The following is a 19,016-nucleotide window of genomic DNA, read 5'->3' on the forward strand; positions in this document are numbered from 1 at the left end:
GCAGATTCACCATTTTTTCTCTTAAGACCCTTTTCTAATTATACTGCCTATAGTGGATACTTACCTCCTGGTACTCACTGTTCAGCTTACTGTCATCAGTCACAATCTCATCTGGATAACCGATTCTCTCTCTAATTGCTGTTGCCTAGGGACAAGGTAATTTGATATCCATAGCAAATCCAGCCATATTTTGAATCAGTAGTAAATGCGACATGGAAGCAACTGCAGAAACTCCATAATGTTAATTATATATAGTTTTTGTTTACATATTTTTATTCACTGAAAGCACTGTAAAGTTTATGGTTAATTATAACAATGGAAAATTCTAGAAAGTATGTTCTGTTCCTTCTTTCATAAGTAAACTTCAGAAATGTGCACAAGACAGCCAAACATACTTCAACTATGCTTTTGAGTTTAAATTCTAGTTGAAACAAATAGTAGATCTCCTGAAATATTTGACATATTTCACAACATCTAAAATAAAAATAAAATTCATAACTGGATGGTTTTTACCTTCAATATATTATAGGAAAGCACATTTACAAATTTCCAGAAATTTGTACAGTTTGACTCAGTTCGGGTTTGTATCCAAATTTCTTAACTAGCTCCTGCATCTACGTTGGAGTGAAATGATTCATTTAGATTCCCAAATTTTGACAAGTTGAAGTCCTGAACAAAGTTTTTTAACCCAACCCTTACTCAGTTTTTTTTGATAGCCAAGTGTTGATTTGTATTTGTATTGATGTGGGTTTCTGATCCTAACTTTTCAGACAGTTTGCATCTCATTTTGTCAAATGAATTGTTCGTAACAGTGGAAGTGTTTCATAGACTTTGTACATATACTGTCTATGTCTAATCATAGTACAGAACTTATTTAGGATTTTCAATTTATTACTTGACTTAAACTGCCATTCCTGATTTGAAGTTACTGTGTAGTTGTACCTGATGAGTATGTGTAGCTTTGGAAGTAATACTAGGAATGTACCTAAGGACCCGTTCATATAACTGCACCTTTACTGTCTGATGACATCAGAATCAGTATAAGCTCACTGGGTGCCGTGACTGTCATAGCTATCTGTTGCAACTGTAACTTCTTGCAGACTTTACAGTCTAGAATTGTTGGATAAAACACTTAATGTTTTGATAGTTATTTTAATGATTTTTTAAAAGATTTTCTAACAGAAAATTCTGGAGGAAAACATCAGCTCCTGCTCTATAATTAATTAAACCATTTTTTCCAAGCTTTTTTGAAATTAAATTTTAATAATAAATTATCATTAAAAATGCAAAATTGAAGATTTTTCATTATCTTCACAGTATAACAAAATAGAGATGTAATAAACAGTTATTTCAGTTGCTTCACTCCCAATTCAGGGCTCTCAAAAATTGATTTCTGTTACTTACTCCAGACTTAGAGGAACTGTCTGAAGCTACATCTTCCCTTGAAAGAGAACTCACTGGTGCTGTCCAGCTGTGGTTTGACGTTTTGTTTTTGTCCTACTGCTCCTAATAGCTGGTCAAATCACCATAAATCATTCCTTCTCATTTCAGTATTACTTTCTTGTAGATATTCATTATCTAGTCCCTAAATCACTGAGTTGCCTGGAAGGTCTTAATCTTGTATATAGGTTCCTCCTATCTTGTGCGCTTAGCTCCAGAGGCCCCTTCCCAGGTGATCTGGATCTGATATAGGAAGTCTGTAAGCTGCTGTGCCTATATAAACACAAATATATATGGTTTTGTGTATACAAAATAGTGATAGATGTTACTGCTTTTTTTTTTTTCAGGAAAAACAATTGAATTACTGATTTTTAGAGAAATACACAACATTATCAATATTTAAGATTTAACTTACTTTTTGTTCTGCCTTCTTTTTAGTTTCTGCATCCATCCAGGTAAGTTCATCTAAGGTTTTTATAAAAACATCACGTATATCTGCAATCATTTCCTCAACCTTGGAAAAAATAGCAGTATGTTACAAATCCACATAAAATGATCCAGTTGTTTTTCCACAGTCATAGTTTATTACTGACTTGTTTTTCCTGCACTATTTGCTTGAGTGTATGCTCTTTATGGGCCACACTCAAAATCTGGAGCTCAAGTTAAGTAGTACTTTTAGCCTGTCCTGTGTGAGGAAAGGGAATGGGCATGAGCTCATAAGGTGATGCAATTTTGTTATTGAGGTTTCAAAAAATCTGACAGATCTCCATCCGTTGGATGTTGTGCATCTGATCGAACTATTGTGTGTATGTCAGCCACAAAAAATGGTGTATCTTAAGCTTGGATTATGGTAGGAGTGATGGGAGGAAACTAAGGCTTAACTCCAGGTTAATTTTCAGCAATTTTCTGTGTGACTGGACAAACAGAAATAACCAATTGTTTCTGCGCCCCAGGATGTTGGCAGGATGCAAACTAGTGTCAGTCTCAAAGAACAAGTAGTGACTGTTGGTCTCAGTAAGTGCTGTTCCTTGGGTGCGCGTATTGGCTTGCGCTTGGTCCATCACTAATGTGCCAGTGGGGCTTTAGGCTCACAGAATGGGCGGAGCAGGCAGATGCCTCTCTCCCTCCAAGTGCGCACTCATGATCATATTTCAGCTGTTACTTCACACTGTGGTCATTTGTTGGACGGCAGGCCAGCTCAAGGCAAGCAATGCAGAAGTACTTGGGTGCAAAGGAATCTCTCGTAGCACACATGCTCTTGTTACTCCTCAGTGGAACACTGACTGAGAAGCAGATCTGAAGGTTAGGATTTTTAGAAAGTGAGCCTGCTATATAGACAAGGTTAATAAAAAGTGTAATCAAATCTGTGTAAAGACATGGTAAGTGACAATTAAATGATGTTGAGATGGCACACAGGCTAAGTTTGCTAAAAGCTTTACCACATGTTTACTGTCTCCAGCAAATGCTTCCTCTACATATAATCGTCCCACTGCATTCTCCATGTTGCCATTGACATAGTTTGCGCAACGCCGCCAAACAGCAGTTTCTGATGTTGTGCCGTAAAGTGCCTGTGAAACATAAACATTAGGTGAGATCTGGGCCCACATAAGGTGAAGCAGAATGGTGTCTGACTGGCAGATGCATGTTTCAGAGGAGCCTAGTTGACCTTAAATATGTGCATTTAATTCACATTTGTGTTTATGGCAGGTGGGTGGACTCGTTCTGTAACGTGAACATCTGTCCCAGGCTGAGGAAATATGAGAATCATTAGCAATATTCTTTATCCTTCCAAAACATGAAAGGTAGAGAGAAGAAAACTACTCTAAAAGCTAAGAATGGGAGAGGTTAAAGAGAAATACCCCGACACAAAGCTTTCACTGTTACAGGGGTGCGTACTGCAGTTCCAGCTCTGACAGGGCTATTGTGATTATGCAGCAAATTAATTTCTGCAGTGGTAAGATTGTGTTTTCTACCCAACCAGCAGCTTCTGCAAGAGCCTTCCACCTCTGGGAGCTTGCAAAGTAGAAGCTCGTTTACACTATGTGATGTTGCTACAAGGTATGCAAGGATTTTGTCATAATGTATAAATATGTGATGAAGATGAGTGGATAATATAATGGTATGGCACTTGAATGCAAGGACTGTAGCAGACAGTGTCATTATAGGGCAACTCTCTGAAATCATATTCTGTAATGAAGTTTATATTCCATAATGAAGCAGCTCCCCATCTCTTCAGAGGTACAGATCAGTAACTTTAGGTGTTAAAAGTTCTGCAACTGGTACACCTTGATCTGAATTACTTGTATTGAAAAGGAAAATGACTAATGTATCTTTTCACCCTAACGCGTTAGGGACACAGCAATAGTCTTTTGAAAATGTTACTGGTACAACACAGCACAGAGATCGCTACTGCAGATCTCCCTCAAGAGCCTGTGATGTTGGAGCTTTTTGTAACTCATTACTGACAAACAGCTGAGTAGACTAGAAAAATCTGTTTATTTCTTAGATACTCCTTGCACACGTACAGGCTGCATCAGTAGTCATTTGCTTACATAGCAAAAGCTTACATGGCAAAAGTAAATACAACCCCTCTCCCCGCAGAACTTAAAGCAAGCCCAGTAATAAACACTAGCAGTACTGAGCTTAATTAAATTAATAACTGTCATGGTTTCAGTTGGGATAGTTAACTTTGTTACTAGCAGCTGGTATAGATGTTTCAGGTTTCGGATGTTGATAACGCGCTGGTGGTTTTGGATGTTGCTAAGCTCTCAAGGCCTTTTCTGCTCCTCACACCGCTCCGCCAGCGAGCAGGCTGGGGTGGCACAAGAAGTTGTGAGGGGACACAGCTGGGACAGCTGACCCCGATGACCAAAGGGATATTCCATACCACACAACGTCATGCTCAGTATATAAAGCTGGGGGAAGAAGGGGGCAGTGGACATTCAGAGTTATGGTGTTTGTCTTCACAAGTAACCTTGCTTTCCCGAGGAGCCCTGCTTTCCTGGAGATGGCTGAACACCTTCCAGCTGATGGGACGCAGGGAATAAATTCCTTGTTTTGCTTTGCTTGTGTGTGCAGCTTTTCCTCTGCCTGTTAAACTGTCTTTATCTCAACCCATGAGATTTTTCTCACTCTTACTCTTTTGATTCTCTCCCCCATCCCAACTGTGGGGAGTGAGCAAGCAGCTGTGTGGTCCTAGTTGCTGGCTGGGGTTAAACCATGACAAATAACTAATTCAGAATTAACAGGCAATGAAGATTCTGGTAGATCACTTTGTGCTGCTCAAGCTTATCGTAGTCAACCATAGTTCACTGGTCTCAGCATGACTTGGGCAGAGGGCTACTTGAGACCATGGTGCACTTGCATTAACCAGGATTGCCCTTCACAGGAACCCTGAGATAGACTCTTTTTAAGTCAGCCTAGTGTCACCAGAGATGCACAAGAAAAAACAAGTGATGCTTTCTACAGCAACAGAAACTTACCTGCATATTGGTAAAAATAACATGCAATTAAAACACATTACTGTGGATTTATACATGTACAGTGCTAATGCATCTAAATTTACATCTCCTTATCTCATGGGGCATACATTTGCAACTATAACATTGTAAGGAGTGCAGTTTTTTTATCTTTAAATAAATCTTGGAAAAAAAGAAAGACACTGATTTGTTTCTTTGGTGGGAGTAATTGTATCCCGAGGATACAGTTCCAGTAGCTGTAAGTATTAAACTAGTGTCATGATACTACTCTGCATGTTCTTCCACCCCCGCATCTGGGCTTCTTGACAGTAGCTCTGCTGGAAGGGCACAATTTTGAACAAATGTTACACTAAAACCAGAGAATTTAACCTTGAGATGGAGAACCAAACATAAGTAATTAGAGTGACAGCATAGCCCCGTGGTAGCACATAGAGGCCCATCTACATGTGCAGTCTAATAATCTGTTGAAATCTTTTTGCTGATTTGATAAGGAAGTGGTTGCAGATCCAATGATCTTTCTGCTAGGACTCTGGCACTTTCTGTAGCACATTTTAAGCAATCTGTATTTAAACCAAATGGAGTTTTGAATGAATAAATGACGAATTAGCCACGTAACCCAGAAAAAAAATGGTATGGGAGATTCATGGAATGCCGTAACTGTCCTAACATTTATATTTGAAAGCAAACTTAACAAGACAAATGCTAGTTTATTTCCACTGCATTTAGTGTGAGAAGCTCCAGCTATACTATATCATATATTATTAATTAATTAGCAGACAATTGTATGTTTTTATACACAGACTACAGTAAAATCTTTTTCTGTTGTTCTTTCAAACTTTGACATTTTTCTAAACAAAACTTCCTCAGTGATGTCCTAAGATGTAGTGGGGAATGACTTTAGTTTATAGAGTGCAGAACATAATATTCCCTGATGATGCAGACCGAGCAAATACAAAGCTTTATATTAGAATAGTTTCATACTTTTAAGAGTAGGGGAAAAGCCAGATAATCAATGAATAAGACTGCCCTGTTCGGATACATAAAACTGACTGAACTGAATGTTTGTTGACCTGTTGGTGATCAAAATGGGGATTAATTTAGATTCAGAAAAACATGGAGACCAAGTACCAGAGCAGTGCTTTTCAGATCCACTGCAGCTATTAAGCACATGTCATATAAACAATGTGTACACTCCAGCAGAAGCTTCAGCAAACACATCTAGATTTTGTGTGCAAAATTCACAATACATCAAATTTTTATATACTACAACTACATAAATTATCTTTCATGGTTCACTGAAGTCATCTTTACAACTTAAAAAGTGATTAATTTCTGCACCTTACGAAAAGCATTCCTTGTGTCCTTGTAGTTACGGCTTAGGCTGTTGACAAGATCCATTACGAATCGCCAGATCATGTAATTTTGAAGGTCTCTGTTTAACAAAACAACAATAATAAGCTGGTAGTCTTTTTAAGCTTGTTAAGTTTACTGGAAATAAAATGCACATTACAAAAATACCTAACATACCTACCTAGGAGTGTATTTATTAAGAATAGACTTCAGCTTGATAAGGTATTCTGGATCATAAACAATGACGTGTTCGGTGTTCTCAACGTTAATTTGTACCGTTGACATTATATCATTTATGAATTTTGACCAGTTGAATACCTGGAAAATCAATATGCATTATTAAATCCTAAAGAAACGGTATTTAGCTGGGTTTTTTTCCAGTTTAAATATGTTTCTGTAACATAGATGTTCTGCCTTTATTTTTCCTAATAGCTGTACTACTTAAATGGAGTCATCATAATAATAATTGATCTGAGCTAATTTATATTCTCTGTGCTCTAAAATCCTATTAAAATAGGGTGGTATTTAGCAGAGAAGGTTGAGACATTGATTTGATTTCAAACTAACACAATTTAAAATGTTATGACCCCTTCCTTTTAGCATGGAAAAGCACAAATAGTATTTTAAGTAGAATTTTCAGTTGCCTTTTTGCTATATTTGGCTAAGAACTTTTAAATCAAAGCATGACTAAAAGCCCGGTTTTCAGTACAGTATGACTCTGTATCTATGGGGCAATAAGATTTGTGGTATACTTGACAATCCATTCTGAAGCATATGGTAAGGACTTGTTCCAAAGTACGCTGAAGTCCATAAAAGGATTTATTTTAATAGGTTTTAAAACAGACACACTAAATCCACTATCTAGAATGAATTTTCCTCTGCATGCCATAGTACTAGATACTGGAGAAGCAACTGATTTGATAGCAGGTCAGTCTGCAGCATGCTGCGACAGACAATTCTCAGACAAAGGTTAGAGTTCTTGTTTGTTATCCGCCTCTCTGGTCCTAAACCCCCGTGTTCTTTATGCTGGTATTCACCTTTGCGAGAAGCCCACATAACTTTCATGAGCCCACACCCACAAGAATTATTTGCTCTTTTCATTCTGTGGTGTCCATCTAGTCTGGACAGAGCAGCATTTTAGTGTGTGGGCACTCTCAACTGGAAACTCTTACTAGTTTGCTGATAAGAAAAATAGTTTCCCTTTGCTCAGTCCTTGGTTAGCAATATGGTGTGCCTCAGAGAGTAGATGGGTCAAAGGACTGCCTGGAGAACACAGTCATTCTCTTGCCTACTAAAAGGCCGTAGACTGTGACCAGTGCTGGGCTGCACAGCGCTGGGATCTGACCCTTGCAGCCATGCTGGAAGTGGGCAAAGAAGCCAGACTGCCTGCAGCCACATCGCTGTTCCTCCATCACATAACCCAAAACAACAGAGTAGTATTAACGGGGAGGGTATAACCTCTGCATTCCCCTACCCAGGAAGTTCACACCTGCAGCTGATGTCAAGCAAACTATTTTCATGAGTATGAAGGTGTTACTTGTCTTCCTCTGTACAATACCAGCTGAGAGAGAGAGATCCTTCAGCTCAGAATACTGTAGACTGTACAGTGTTATATATTCCTCCAATTTCTCCATGCACTTCTTTAGCAAATGACGTTGATGTTACAGCTAACTCTATATACGCTGCCTCAAATTCTCCATCTTGGCCCAAGGTTTCCTAATCCATGGCCTCTGTCTGGACCATCTGACTGAGAAAATGATTCAAAGCAGAAGCTGAAAATCACCATTAAAACTCTAGAGTTACTCGGTGCTTTTACCACATTGGGTAGGTACTCACTTCAGTAATGAAAAGGAAGGTGTTACATTTAAGAAAAGCAAATAATCTTTGTACTTTTTTTCATAAAATTTTTTGTTAATTTTTAAATTTTTTTGTTACGCCTATTACTTTGAGAAGTATTGGTGATTTTCATAGTCTGTATCTTTTGAGAGGAAAGTTTATTGGAAGAGGTAATGTCTTTCATCAAACAAACTAATGTAGCTGAGGAAAGCAGATAAGCTCTCAGGAATAGAATCATTTCAGGTTTGAAAGAGAAGCAGCAAACTTCAAGCTAATCTTAGGAATAATTGCTGTTCTATCCTTAGACCATTACAGCAATGCTACCAACTCCCATCATGTGTCTTTTGAGCATTTTTGGATAAATTTAGAGCAGATGATTATTGCTGATCTGCAGCACTCCCCAGGAGCTAAAAATAACCAGGGCAATACCATTCTGTGACAAGAGCAGTTAGTTTTTGACATTATGACTGTAATGGTAACTGTTCAACTAAGACCTGTGGGAGAAGGTAAATTATGAAACAAATTAAGCTAGGCAGAAGTGAACTGTCATACAATTTAAAGTTGAAGAATTTGAAGTCAATAAAAATAGCATTGATTATGAAACTGTGATAGGAATTTCATTGTACGTTACTGGTCTCAAAAGATTCAATAATGCACTCCTGCCAGCCAGACCACAGTGCTTTCCATGGGACACATAAGTTCACCTGCTTGCCTGTTGTGCAAGGTACTGACGTAGAAGTCACGATAAAAAACCCCCACGTCTCGTAAGACATGATGTTACTGAGGAGGCACACCTATGTTATCAAATCTTTGGCTATTCTTTAGCTGGACTTTGTGGTGCCATGAATTAAAGGTTATACTGCACAAACGGCACATGGCTCAGGGTAAGAGAAAGGCAGCGCTGAAACATCCTGGGGGAGCTACAGTGGAAGGAATGGGGAGAATTTTCCTGATTCATAATCAGGACTTCCTGGCCTCCTTTCTGCTTGCTTTGGGAACCCATCTTACTGAGAGAATGTTGGAAAAACAGGGCTTTTTGTTCTGAATCTGCAGCTCTAGATAAACAGAGAAGGCCAGAATAGTCACACTACAACATAGTTGCATCAGTTGGTGGCTACAGTCATAACTTTTGTCCCAGGCTCTCTGGAGCTGCTGTGGTAATTATAGGAAGGGAATTTCTTTATAGTCTGCAAAGATTACTCTTCTGACTTCCAGCAAGGGTTATGTATGTCCATCCTGAATCCATAAGGGTAAGTCAGACTCATATTTTTTTTTCCTTTGTCCTTTTCCATCTCTTTATGTTGAAGCAGAGGGCAAGATCTTCCTTAAAGTTACGAGAAACAGCGGGTACAGAAGCACTGTCTTTTACATATAGTTTAATGTCATCAGATGTTTAGGTAATACAGTGTGCACATCACATATCCTGTTCAATTTCAAATCTGTCTAAGCTCAAGAAAAAAAAGTCTTTAAAAGAAAAATTGTCAGGCTTCATCGTTTAATCTCATCAGCCTTAAATTAGAGGTTAAAACATCAGATTATTGATCACTCACCTTATGATTGATTTCCAGTGAGAAGTTGTTTTGGAGTTGTGCCAAGGTCATTTTATTGTACAGCAAAAGTGGATCATTTCTGTCTTCAGATTTTGTTGTTGCCTATCAAAGTTAATCATGAGAAGATTACTAACTACATTGAGTCAGTTCATAGGAATTCTGGTAAGTGGAAGTAAAAAGAAAGAAAATAAGTCTTTCTGGCTTACAACACAAGCTTACATTAACTGTAAAGTACCTTAAATGTAAATACAGACAGTGTTTTATAGATAAAAAGCATATAAAAGGACAGATTAAATGAACTAAATTTCTGGCAGTAAAATGGAACTTAACTTTTTGGATTTTTTTAATGTTAGAGCATGAACAGCTCCGGCTGTGCAGGAAGACTAATTGAAACGTAGACCCGTTCCACTCAGAGCACTAAACGTCTTACCAGAATGTGCTCATGATATTCATGAGATGATGCAAGATGTAAAATCTTGGGAGAAGGGAATAAAGGAGCTGTATTTATTGAGTATAGGGTGACCAGTGTGCTCTGGTAGGAATGCAGTGTGTGTGTTCTGATCAGGATGCATGTGCTATTTGATACATTCTTTCTGGAACCGCCGTATAGAAAGGGAGTCATAACTCAAATAAGCTTTTTATTAGTGTAGGCAATGTGGGTTTGCAGCAGTGTATTAAAAATGTGCATATGTTAACACCTTAATGGCATGACTGTATTAGGGACATTTCTTACAGACAATAAAACTGCCTGACTGCCGGAGAACTGGGTCTGTGGTGGTGCTTTATGAGGGAAGTTAATCACTGGAGTCTCTAGACAGCAAATGTCAGCAGGGAGGTCTCCGGAATTAGGGTGTGGACAATGTAGACTGAGAGGAAATAAAACAAGCGCCTAATGGTAACTACTCCCTTTGTTTCTGAATACTCTCTTGGGTATCTTTCTGTCCTTTTCTTCAAACACTAGTGTGTTTCTCGCTAGAATGCTTCTGCGGGTTTCTGAAGAGTGTTCTTGTATCCTCTTTCATACCTTCCTTCTCATGCAGAATACCTTCGTTCTCATGCAGAAGTACCTTGTAACAGCATCAGCACTTGCTCCCCTCACACTCCACCCCCTTTTAACTTACACCTTTTTTGATGGCAAAGAGAGAAAATGTAGGTACACAAACAACTACGGGAAAAGAGTGATCTTGTGATCCATGTCAGTAAATCATGGGAGAACCTACATCACTACCCTTAACTGACTTGGTCAGGAGAGAGAATAGTAGATTTTACCCATTTAAACTGTTTTGAAAAAACAGTCATGCCAAGGCAGATGTTATCTCTCTATATCCTTTTTTAAAAAAGATTTCTCTTCCACTGCCTCTTTCCTAATCTATTGTGCATTCAGTATTTTTTTCTGCGTTTTCTTTAACAAGTTCCTCAGAGCACAATGCCAGCTCTCTTCCAGTAACACTCAGGCTGGTGCTGAGTTTTCGGTGAAACATTGAAACGCGAGGCAATAGCAGCTTATCCATCACCAACTGTACTCTCTACCAGCAGCAACTGCTGTAGAGATGTTTCAGTTGTGGTTTCCTTTTGTACTTTTCAAATCTTTCTCCAATTAATTCTTTTTCTTGTAATAATTTTCTGTCTCTGATCCAAGCCCAGAGGTCTGTTTCTCAGGAAAATGTGAAGAAAATCAAAATCAGATGGTTTTAGTTTACACAAATTGGGGGGTGTGTGTGTGTAGGTCTTCCTCTGCCAAACATGTGCCCTTACTATCAGTCTAACTTGAAAAATAGCTGAAGCTAGAATATTTGTATTTGGCTTGTTTTACAGTCATCCTCAGCTTCGGGTCTTTCGGAAATGTTTAATAATCATGAGCCATGTTTTTGCTCATGAATGCTTGAATTTCCATTTGTTTTTCTCTGTTCAGGTTCAAATTCTAGCTATTTCTCCAAGACATACTTTAATGGAGCACAGCGTTTGATTAAAAATGCACTTGGAACAATCAGCATTGTGGAGCAGCTTGTGCAGGACAAACATTACTTTGTGTTGCACGGCAGGCCAAGGGCTGGGAATCTACTGCTCTGATAACCAAACAGCCTGGGGGGGGCTGGAAAGGACAAAGGGAAAAGATGCCTGAAAGCATGTCCCAAAACTCACTTTCTAAAACAGACTAAACAGAAACCAAGCCTGTCTCTCTCTTGCTCTCTCTTTCTTCTCTTGAAGGGCTTCTGTGAACAGATTAGGATAAAACATTTTGCTATTTGGAAAACAGCTAACTCAAATATTTTCCCTTGCTGGTTAGAAGTCATGTCTTCCTTATTATGTGTTTCTCTTAGGTGTTCCAGGCCCCATACATTTTTGGTCAGCTTTTTGTCCCATGAAATAACATTAGCAGTAACTTAACAACTCCCTTAGAGTTAGCTTTCTTAGGGATTAAGAAAAAAGTCAGTTATTTAAAGGGTACTTTAAAAATGTTTTTCTTACATTGGCAATCTCTTTCTCCAGGTCCATAACTCTTTTCATTTGTTCAGAAATTTCGCTCTCATTGAAAGAAATATTTCTTTCTTGGAGGATTAGTTTAGCTACAGAAATCATGAAATCAACATAGGCAGAACATGCCTGCAAGAAAAAATACAAACATTGTAAACACACAGCTCTTCAAAGTTTAGAATACCTTGATTATCTTTAAGATTTCATCTCAATTTTTATGAACGACAGTTCTTCATCCTTTTCTTAAATAGTTTAATAGTAATTTATTCTGAAATACTGTTAGAGGACAAATAGAAATTAACTTTGAAAATTCCCACATAGAAAATTGCTGTATAATCGGTAGCACTGTTCAAAGCTAAACAGTCTCGACTACTGCTCTATGTTTTCATTATTTAAAATGAGAAATTTGTATGTCCATATTTAAACCATCACCTGTGTTTTTTCTAGCTCACTTTAATTACAACTTCCAAAAACACTACTTCCAGAGAGCAATGTTCCCAGAAACATAAAACCGAGAGAAATGCTGATGGACTGTGTTGAATTAGTATTGTGGGAAAATTACTCCCAGAAGCAGCCTACCTCCTCTATTGCTTCTTGGAACGTTAAGAAATCATGTTGCTGTATCTGAATTTAGTATACCTAGATACATTATAGACAATATAGTATATATTAAATTTAACATATCAGAATTCATCAAGGATAAGAATGGAAATACGGAATTATATTCTCTTAAAAGTTACACTGTCAAATATTTACAGATCTCATTACATTTTATAGAACTTAATATTATTCTAATTCCTTTTTAAGATGCACTCATTTTTCTATCAACAGAAATGCTGTTTTCAATGATTTTTAAATGCAAATAAAAATACATAATATTAGATTAGCTATCTAATAATAAATATATTTTATGCAAAATAGTGTAATCTACTAAAACAGTGATAAAACCCAGGATTAATAAGGTATGCATGTCATCAACTTTATTAATAGAAATATTTGTATATGTTCAGCCCCTAAGGTGGTAGGATGCACCCCTTTAATGAAAGCTACCTTTATACAACCATTCTGATAACTACTTTCCTTGCCATCCATCTCCTGTCATCTCCCCTCCCTGCCAAGAGTGCTGTGCTAGAATAGGCTGTGTGCGCTGGAAAGCTCTGAGCAGCTCGTGGAAAGTACTGACAGCAGACTTCAAAAAGACAGGTTGCTCACAGCACCTTGAAGGACACTGAACTCTCGGTGTTATTTTTAATCAAGAGAGATTATTTTATCAGAAAGAGAAAAGCCTGTGAAACCACTAACAGCTACAAGTCACAAAAGGGAGCGCGTACCTAGCCTGTAAACACCATTTTAAAATATCCAAATACAATTTATAAAAATTCAATATAGACCAAACCAGTAAGTCAACAGTGATCTTCAAGTACTAATCAATGGACTTTATTTTTGGCCTTTGATACCTGACCATACAATGATCTGCACTTTAGACCAAACAAGTGGGTACTTAGATGTCAGAATAACTCCTGTATACGCAGGAGTTCTATATCTTACAAGACAAAAAGACTGTAAAAATATCTTGTTCACAGATTCCACTTGTAGCTTTCAGGTGTCAAGTCCCGAAAAAGCCAGAGGTGAAAGTGCAGGAGGCAGATATCTTGTTTGCTACGTACAGTTCAAAGAGTAGAATGACACAGCAGGAAACAGCCAAGAAAAGGCTGCTACCAGAATGCAGGGACTGAAAGGAGGAATGTCTCTTGCTTGAAGTATTCATGCTTGTAAGAATATTATGAATCTGCCTTTCAGTGATAAATCTCTGGTTTTTTAAAAATATTTCCTCCAGCAGTGGAAAATAGTATGATACTTTCTGGTAGGTCAGAGATTAGAATGGGAATTGTCTTTTATGATACAGTCAGTGTAATACAAGGAAAGGAGCAAATTGCGATACATAACCCAGCTCCTAAAGGCCATAACACATGATAATAATGTAACTGAACAGGAAATATGGTAATAATTGTCTTTACTAGCATATGACCTGTAATTAAACGTGATCAGTATTAGAGTATTAACTGTTAGCACGTCAGCAAAATACCTACAAAACCAAAACATTTTGTATGCTTTCTTATTGCTTTACCATTTAATTACATAGAAGAAAACTGTCTAATTAAAGGTCACTGTGGTAGCAGTTTCAGCTACCATATGACTTCAGCAAATACATATACTTCAGCTCTCAAGGACTTAAAGCCCATCCAAGATTAGCATTGAGGGATACACAGTGTCAGCGCTAACAGGTTAATGAAAATGTGCATGAATAACTAAACATGAATTAAAGAAGACCATATGAGATTTTAGGTATCTGAAGCAATTTCTACAATATCACATACTTTAGCTGCTGCATTTTATTCAGCAGTTGACATAGGGGACAGTGATCTTTTCAGATCTTTCATGCACAAAAGTGTGTCTTTGTTTCTGAATGGTTCCTTTTTTCTTTCTAAGCCTATTAGTGATACAGTTAGTCCACCTGGACTCCACTGACACTGCAGCACTTGCCAATCGACACCAGTCAATCATAATTCAGAAATGGCGTCCTTTTTGTAGTGATGGAACAGGGGTGATCCATAAGCACTCATATTCTATCTTAATACAGCTTGATTCAGCTGCGAAGCCTGGCAGAAGCTGTGTAACAAAGCGAAATAATGTCATGTTTATTTCCTTCCAAGAGGGCCTAAAAAATCAAGTAGCTGTTCATCTTCTGATTTGCATAATTGTACAGGAATTGTGTGGAAAAGCTACTATTTTTCTTCCAGATATATGTTCAGTGATTACAAGTGGAATGGAAGAGAAGAGAAGGGAAAACAGGAAGGGAGACAGGTTGAGATGTCCAGGGTGTAGTGATGCCAGAGGGATGTGCAGTCTTCTCATCCAGCACAGAGACAATTGGTACCTACTGGCAACTGGAGCCTAGACAAAAACCCCTTGGCTCCCAGTGCAGCCAGAAAGATCAAACTAGGTCACTAACATTTATGGCATAATATTATAACACCTCATCTTTGGGACGCTTGTTACACTCCCTCCCATTCTTAGCTAACTTACTTCTGCTTGCTCTTAATCTCCTTTCTCTGAATCCTCTTCATTTCCCTTTTGGCTGTCTTGCCTTGCACACTTACCCATGTTAGAACTTCTTTCTCCAGTCTGTCACATGCTATTCTCACCTGCAGATCAACCTTGTTTAATTGCTCATCATTTTTACTTTTCTGTTCCAGTTTCCCCAGTTCTCCCAGTGATGTTTCCCAGAGGCAGTACTGGAATTTCTTTGGGAAAAGACTGTTCCTGCTCTCTGCCTATCCCCACTCTTGAGGATATGTCTGCCTTGAAAATATAGTCTAAACCTTCTAAAATGTAGTCAGTGATCTGTCAGCTTCATCTTACCTCTTTGTATGCACCAGTGCATTCGTAGTAGTCCCGAGAAGGCAGGCCAAGCCCAGGCTGATCAATCTATAAATTCAAATAAAAATTAAAAAGTGCTTAAGGACACAGTGGCGTAGCATTGTGCTATTCTTTGGTCAATTACAGGTCGCTGATGTGACTCTTGCCCAATTATCTTCTGGCCAAAGGGGAGTTTCTCTCTCATCCTGTTGCTCTCCTTTAATTCTTTTCACTCTCGCTATACCTTTTGTCTGTCTTTTCGGTCTTCTCTTTTGTGTTGCTGAACAATGTGTGCTATGGTAACCAGTGTGGAAACAGTGGATGTACAGAACACAGAAAAGTCCACAGACAAGCAAGGCAGTTACTACACCTTTGAAATTCGTACATGCAAAGCAGCCAAGGATCTGTCCACCCATTGACAAGAAAGATTAGACCTTTGCTCTCCTAACTGTCGTGTCTCAGGAGTAGCTGGTGAAGATTCACTGTACCTAACACTGTCTTCCTCTGGATTTTCCATGTTCAGAGATCACCTTAGATTTACAGGCTGGGCACTCTCAACATACTCCTTATGCAGATGTCCTCAGCCCCTTTCATATCTGTGCCAGCTGACTGCAGGTCCCGTTAGTACTTTGGCATCTGAATACCTTGTAAAAACACAACTCCCTTTGTGGGCTTTCTGCCATTGGGAGTGTAGCCCAGGTTTTCAGTGACAGAGCTTGCTGCCTGAAGTACATGGTAAGGAAATCATGTTTACTTGTTTGCTTGCATGCATAGATAAGTCGATCATGTCTGTCTTCTGCCCCGTGTACACATATATATGTCTCCATTATTCTCATCTCACTGAGAATAACAATGTATGAGTGCATAGAATAAAGATGTTAACTTTGAGAATGGATGGTGCACTGTGAAAACTGGTAATTTAAGTTTGAAAACTACATAGATTCACAAATTCATCTACAACTTACTCTGTTAAAATTCAAATCACTAGCGTTTCTCCTAATTAACATTTATGTCTATGCTTCTAGTTATTTTTCTGCACTTTTATGATCAGCAAGGCAGTGTGACCCAGGGAGACTTACGTGAATGATATGTGCTGAGGAATTTTTATCATCTGTGCCAACAAAAAAATTAATAAGGACCTTTTTTCCATATCTGGAGTTCAGCTGTGCAATAGCTGTCTCAGCTGTCCAGGCAGTACCTAAGAAAATGAAAGGTATACTCAGTCTCTATTTTTGGTAAGCAATGAAAAGTACAAAAACTTAGAAACTTTAACTGTAAAGGAGATGAACACAGATTATCTTACCATAGGAAGAATCCCAGTTACTTGTTGCTACAGGCCAGTCAGATACATTTGGCAATAAACTGATTAGAGGCCTTCCACCTCTGCTATCAATGGTAGCTTTTGGAAAAAATAAAATGAGTTACCAGGACATTTTAAAACACACAAATGTTATACTATTATAATGTGTTCAGAATAATGAAGCTGAGAAATGTGTTTTCACCATCACCACAATAGGAGTATGCTCTGATGTATGGCTGCTTTAACGTTTAATTTTAAAAACATGTTTCAGTCATGACTGCAAACAGCATATGCAAATCCTTGCAACCATGATAGTGAAGAACTGTTGTATTTTCTCTCTGCAGGTAGCCTGAAATAATAGTTTTGAGAAGTAATTATAACATTATAGAATCTATAAAAACATGCAATTTAGGAAGCACTGCTAATTGTTTTACTGCTCCTCATTCTAGTGGCAGCATCTAGCTCAAATTCTTGAAATAAATGATCTCCCTGTCTTTCTAGGAGCCTGGTGTGCCAATTCTTTTCCACATCATCCCTCATAATTTCTGCAAAAGAAGTTAACTCACATTTAACTGAGATGATTTGAGATTAAATATCTGCAGCAAACTGGTAACTGAAGAGTAATATAATCTCACCTAAAACATCAGAGCAAGTAAAATAGGAGAAACATACTAATTTTACTATTGATATTCTTAGTTGACTCTATAGAATGGATACATTTTAGTTTTCATGAAGAATTTATGAAAAATTGTGCAGAGAAACTAGGAGGATATAGGTATAACTGACTGTGAAGATGTGATTCTTTGGATGATATTTACATATCCTACACGCAATAAATTCCGGAGGCACTTACTTTCATTTATGCATGATCTGTACAGAGTTTTTGCCTTCTGCACTGCTGTTATATCATTATTGCTTGGTACGTCAAGGACATCTGAAACACAGAGAGAGCAAATATATCCTAATATCTGATCTTTATTGGAAAGATACTGAAGGAACCATAGAAGATACCATCCTCAGGACCAGAAGATGGACAATAAGTGCTCCCCGTCCATCTCAGATTCCAGGAAGCTTTGCCTTTCAAAAGCTGAGGAGAAAAAGCTCTGGAGATTATACAGCTTGCAATTATATCAGTCTGTGTTAATATGTTGAGCATAAAGGAGTCAGGTGGATAATCTGTGAATCACCCTTGGCAAAATACAAATACCCTGACTTTTCAGGGACAGTTTTTAGGTGACCAAGCTGTTATGTGAAGAGAATTGCTGTCAGGGCCCTAAGTGTACCAGCAGGCTCTAACTCACTGACCAGCCCGTAACCATCTTTTCCTGTAATTCTAATGTGCAATCTCTTCACTGCAGCCAGGAGTTAAGCTGTGTATGTTCAAGGTGTGGCTTGAGCTGTAAGAAACCTCATCTGGTGCCTCCACCCTGTGCCTGTTGGCTCAGGAGCAGCAGTCCAGGTCAGACCCTTGCCCATGGTCCTTGCCCGTGCTCTTGTAGGTGTGCTGGATCTGGCCTTGTACCTTGCTGAGCCTGACCTGACCGTGCCTGGCTGACTGGCCTGCAGACCTGCTGCAGGACTATGGACTTGTCTGGTGATCACGGGTCTGTTGGCTGAACCTGGTCACCGTCATTGGACCTGCTCTGCTCTTCTGGTTTGAGTCCTGTGGGACTGAGCCCCTTCTCTGTGAGGCCTCTGTCCCTACCTGCCTGGAGTCACAGTTGGCTCCTGGGTCACCTTGCCTTGTGGGGCAGCCCATTCTTGCCAATCCTTACAATTACTCCAATTACTCCTTTACAATTGCTTTGCTCCACAGAAACCGAAGCCTAAGGAACACCATGGCATCCATGAAGTGCAAACATGGCAAAAACAGAAAATATGCAAAGTAAAAAAAGGATATTCCTTCTGGAGAGAGTGGTTTGGAGAATGTTTCACGAGTATAAACTGACTTGGACTCTGTTATTTTCATCTGAAAAAGGGGAATATGGACAATTTGATAATATTACATTTTGTGGAAAAAGGAGTATTTGTAAGTTTATCATGTGACTAGTTAGAAAATTGTTTGCCTGCTCTTTGAGATTTAGCTGATGGAATACAGATACGCAGGACACAGGGCTGCCAGAAGTCAAGTTCTAGCATTTCATCTGGCTTGGACACAGGCAGAGT

At 38.6% G+C, this 19,016-nt stretch overlaps 1 protein-coding gene across 3 annotated transcripts in view; it reads right to left on the reverse strand.

The window, feature by feature from the left end:
• The window catches only part of MME (membrane metalloendopeptidase), a 63,053-nt gene that overhangs the window by 19,040 nt on the left and 24,997 nt on the right, over positions 1 to 19,016 (reverse strand). For all 3 annotated transcript variants that reach the window (XM_063339353.1, XM_063339352.1, XM_063339351.1), the window contains exons 5-15: positions 17,704 to 17,784; positions 16,854 to 16,949; positions 16,630 to 16,748; positions 15,554 to 15,619; positions 12,125 to 12,259; positions 9,656 to 9,757; positions 6,451 to 6,587; positions 6,258 to 6,351; positions 2,880 to 3,008; positions 1,856 to 1,954; positions 65 to 145 (exon numbers count right to left, since the gene is read on the reverse strand). In XM_063339353.1, the coding sequence (XP_063195423.1) occupies positions 65 to 145; positions 1,856 to 1,954; positions 2,880 to 3,008; positions 6,258 to 6,351; positions 6,451 to 6,587; positions 9,656 to 9,757; positions 12,125 to 12,259; positions 15,554 to 15,619; positions 16,630 to 16,748; positions 16,854 to 16,949; positions 17,704 to 17,784 (1,139 nt within the window). The remainder of the gene's footprint in view (positions 1 to 64; positions 146 to 1,855; positions 1,955 to 2,879; positions 3,009 to 6,257; positions 6,352 to 6,450; positions 6,588 to 9,655; positions 9,758 to 12,124; positions 12,260 to 15,553; positions 15,620 to 16,629; positions 16,749 to 16,853; positions 16,950 to 17,703; positions 17,785 to 19,016) is intronic.

This window comes from Chroicocephalus ridibundus, chromosome 6 (assembly GCF_963924245.1).
Source record: "Chroicocephalus ridibundus chromosome 6, bChrRid1.1, whole genome shotgun sequence".
NCBI classification, from domain to species: domain Eukaryota; kingdom Metazoa; phylum Chordata; class Aves; order Charadriiformes; family Laridae; genus Chroicocephalus; species Chroicocephalus ridibundus.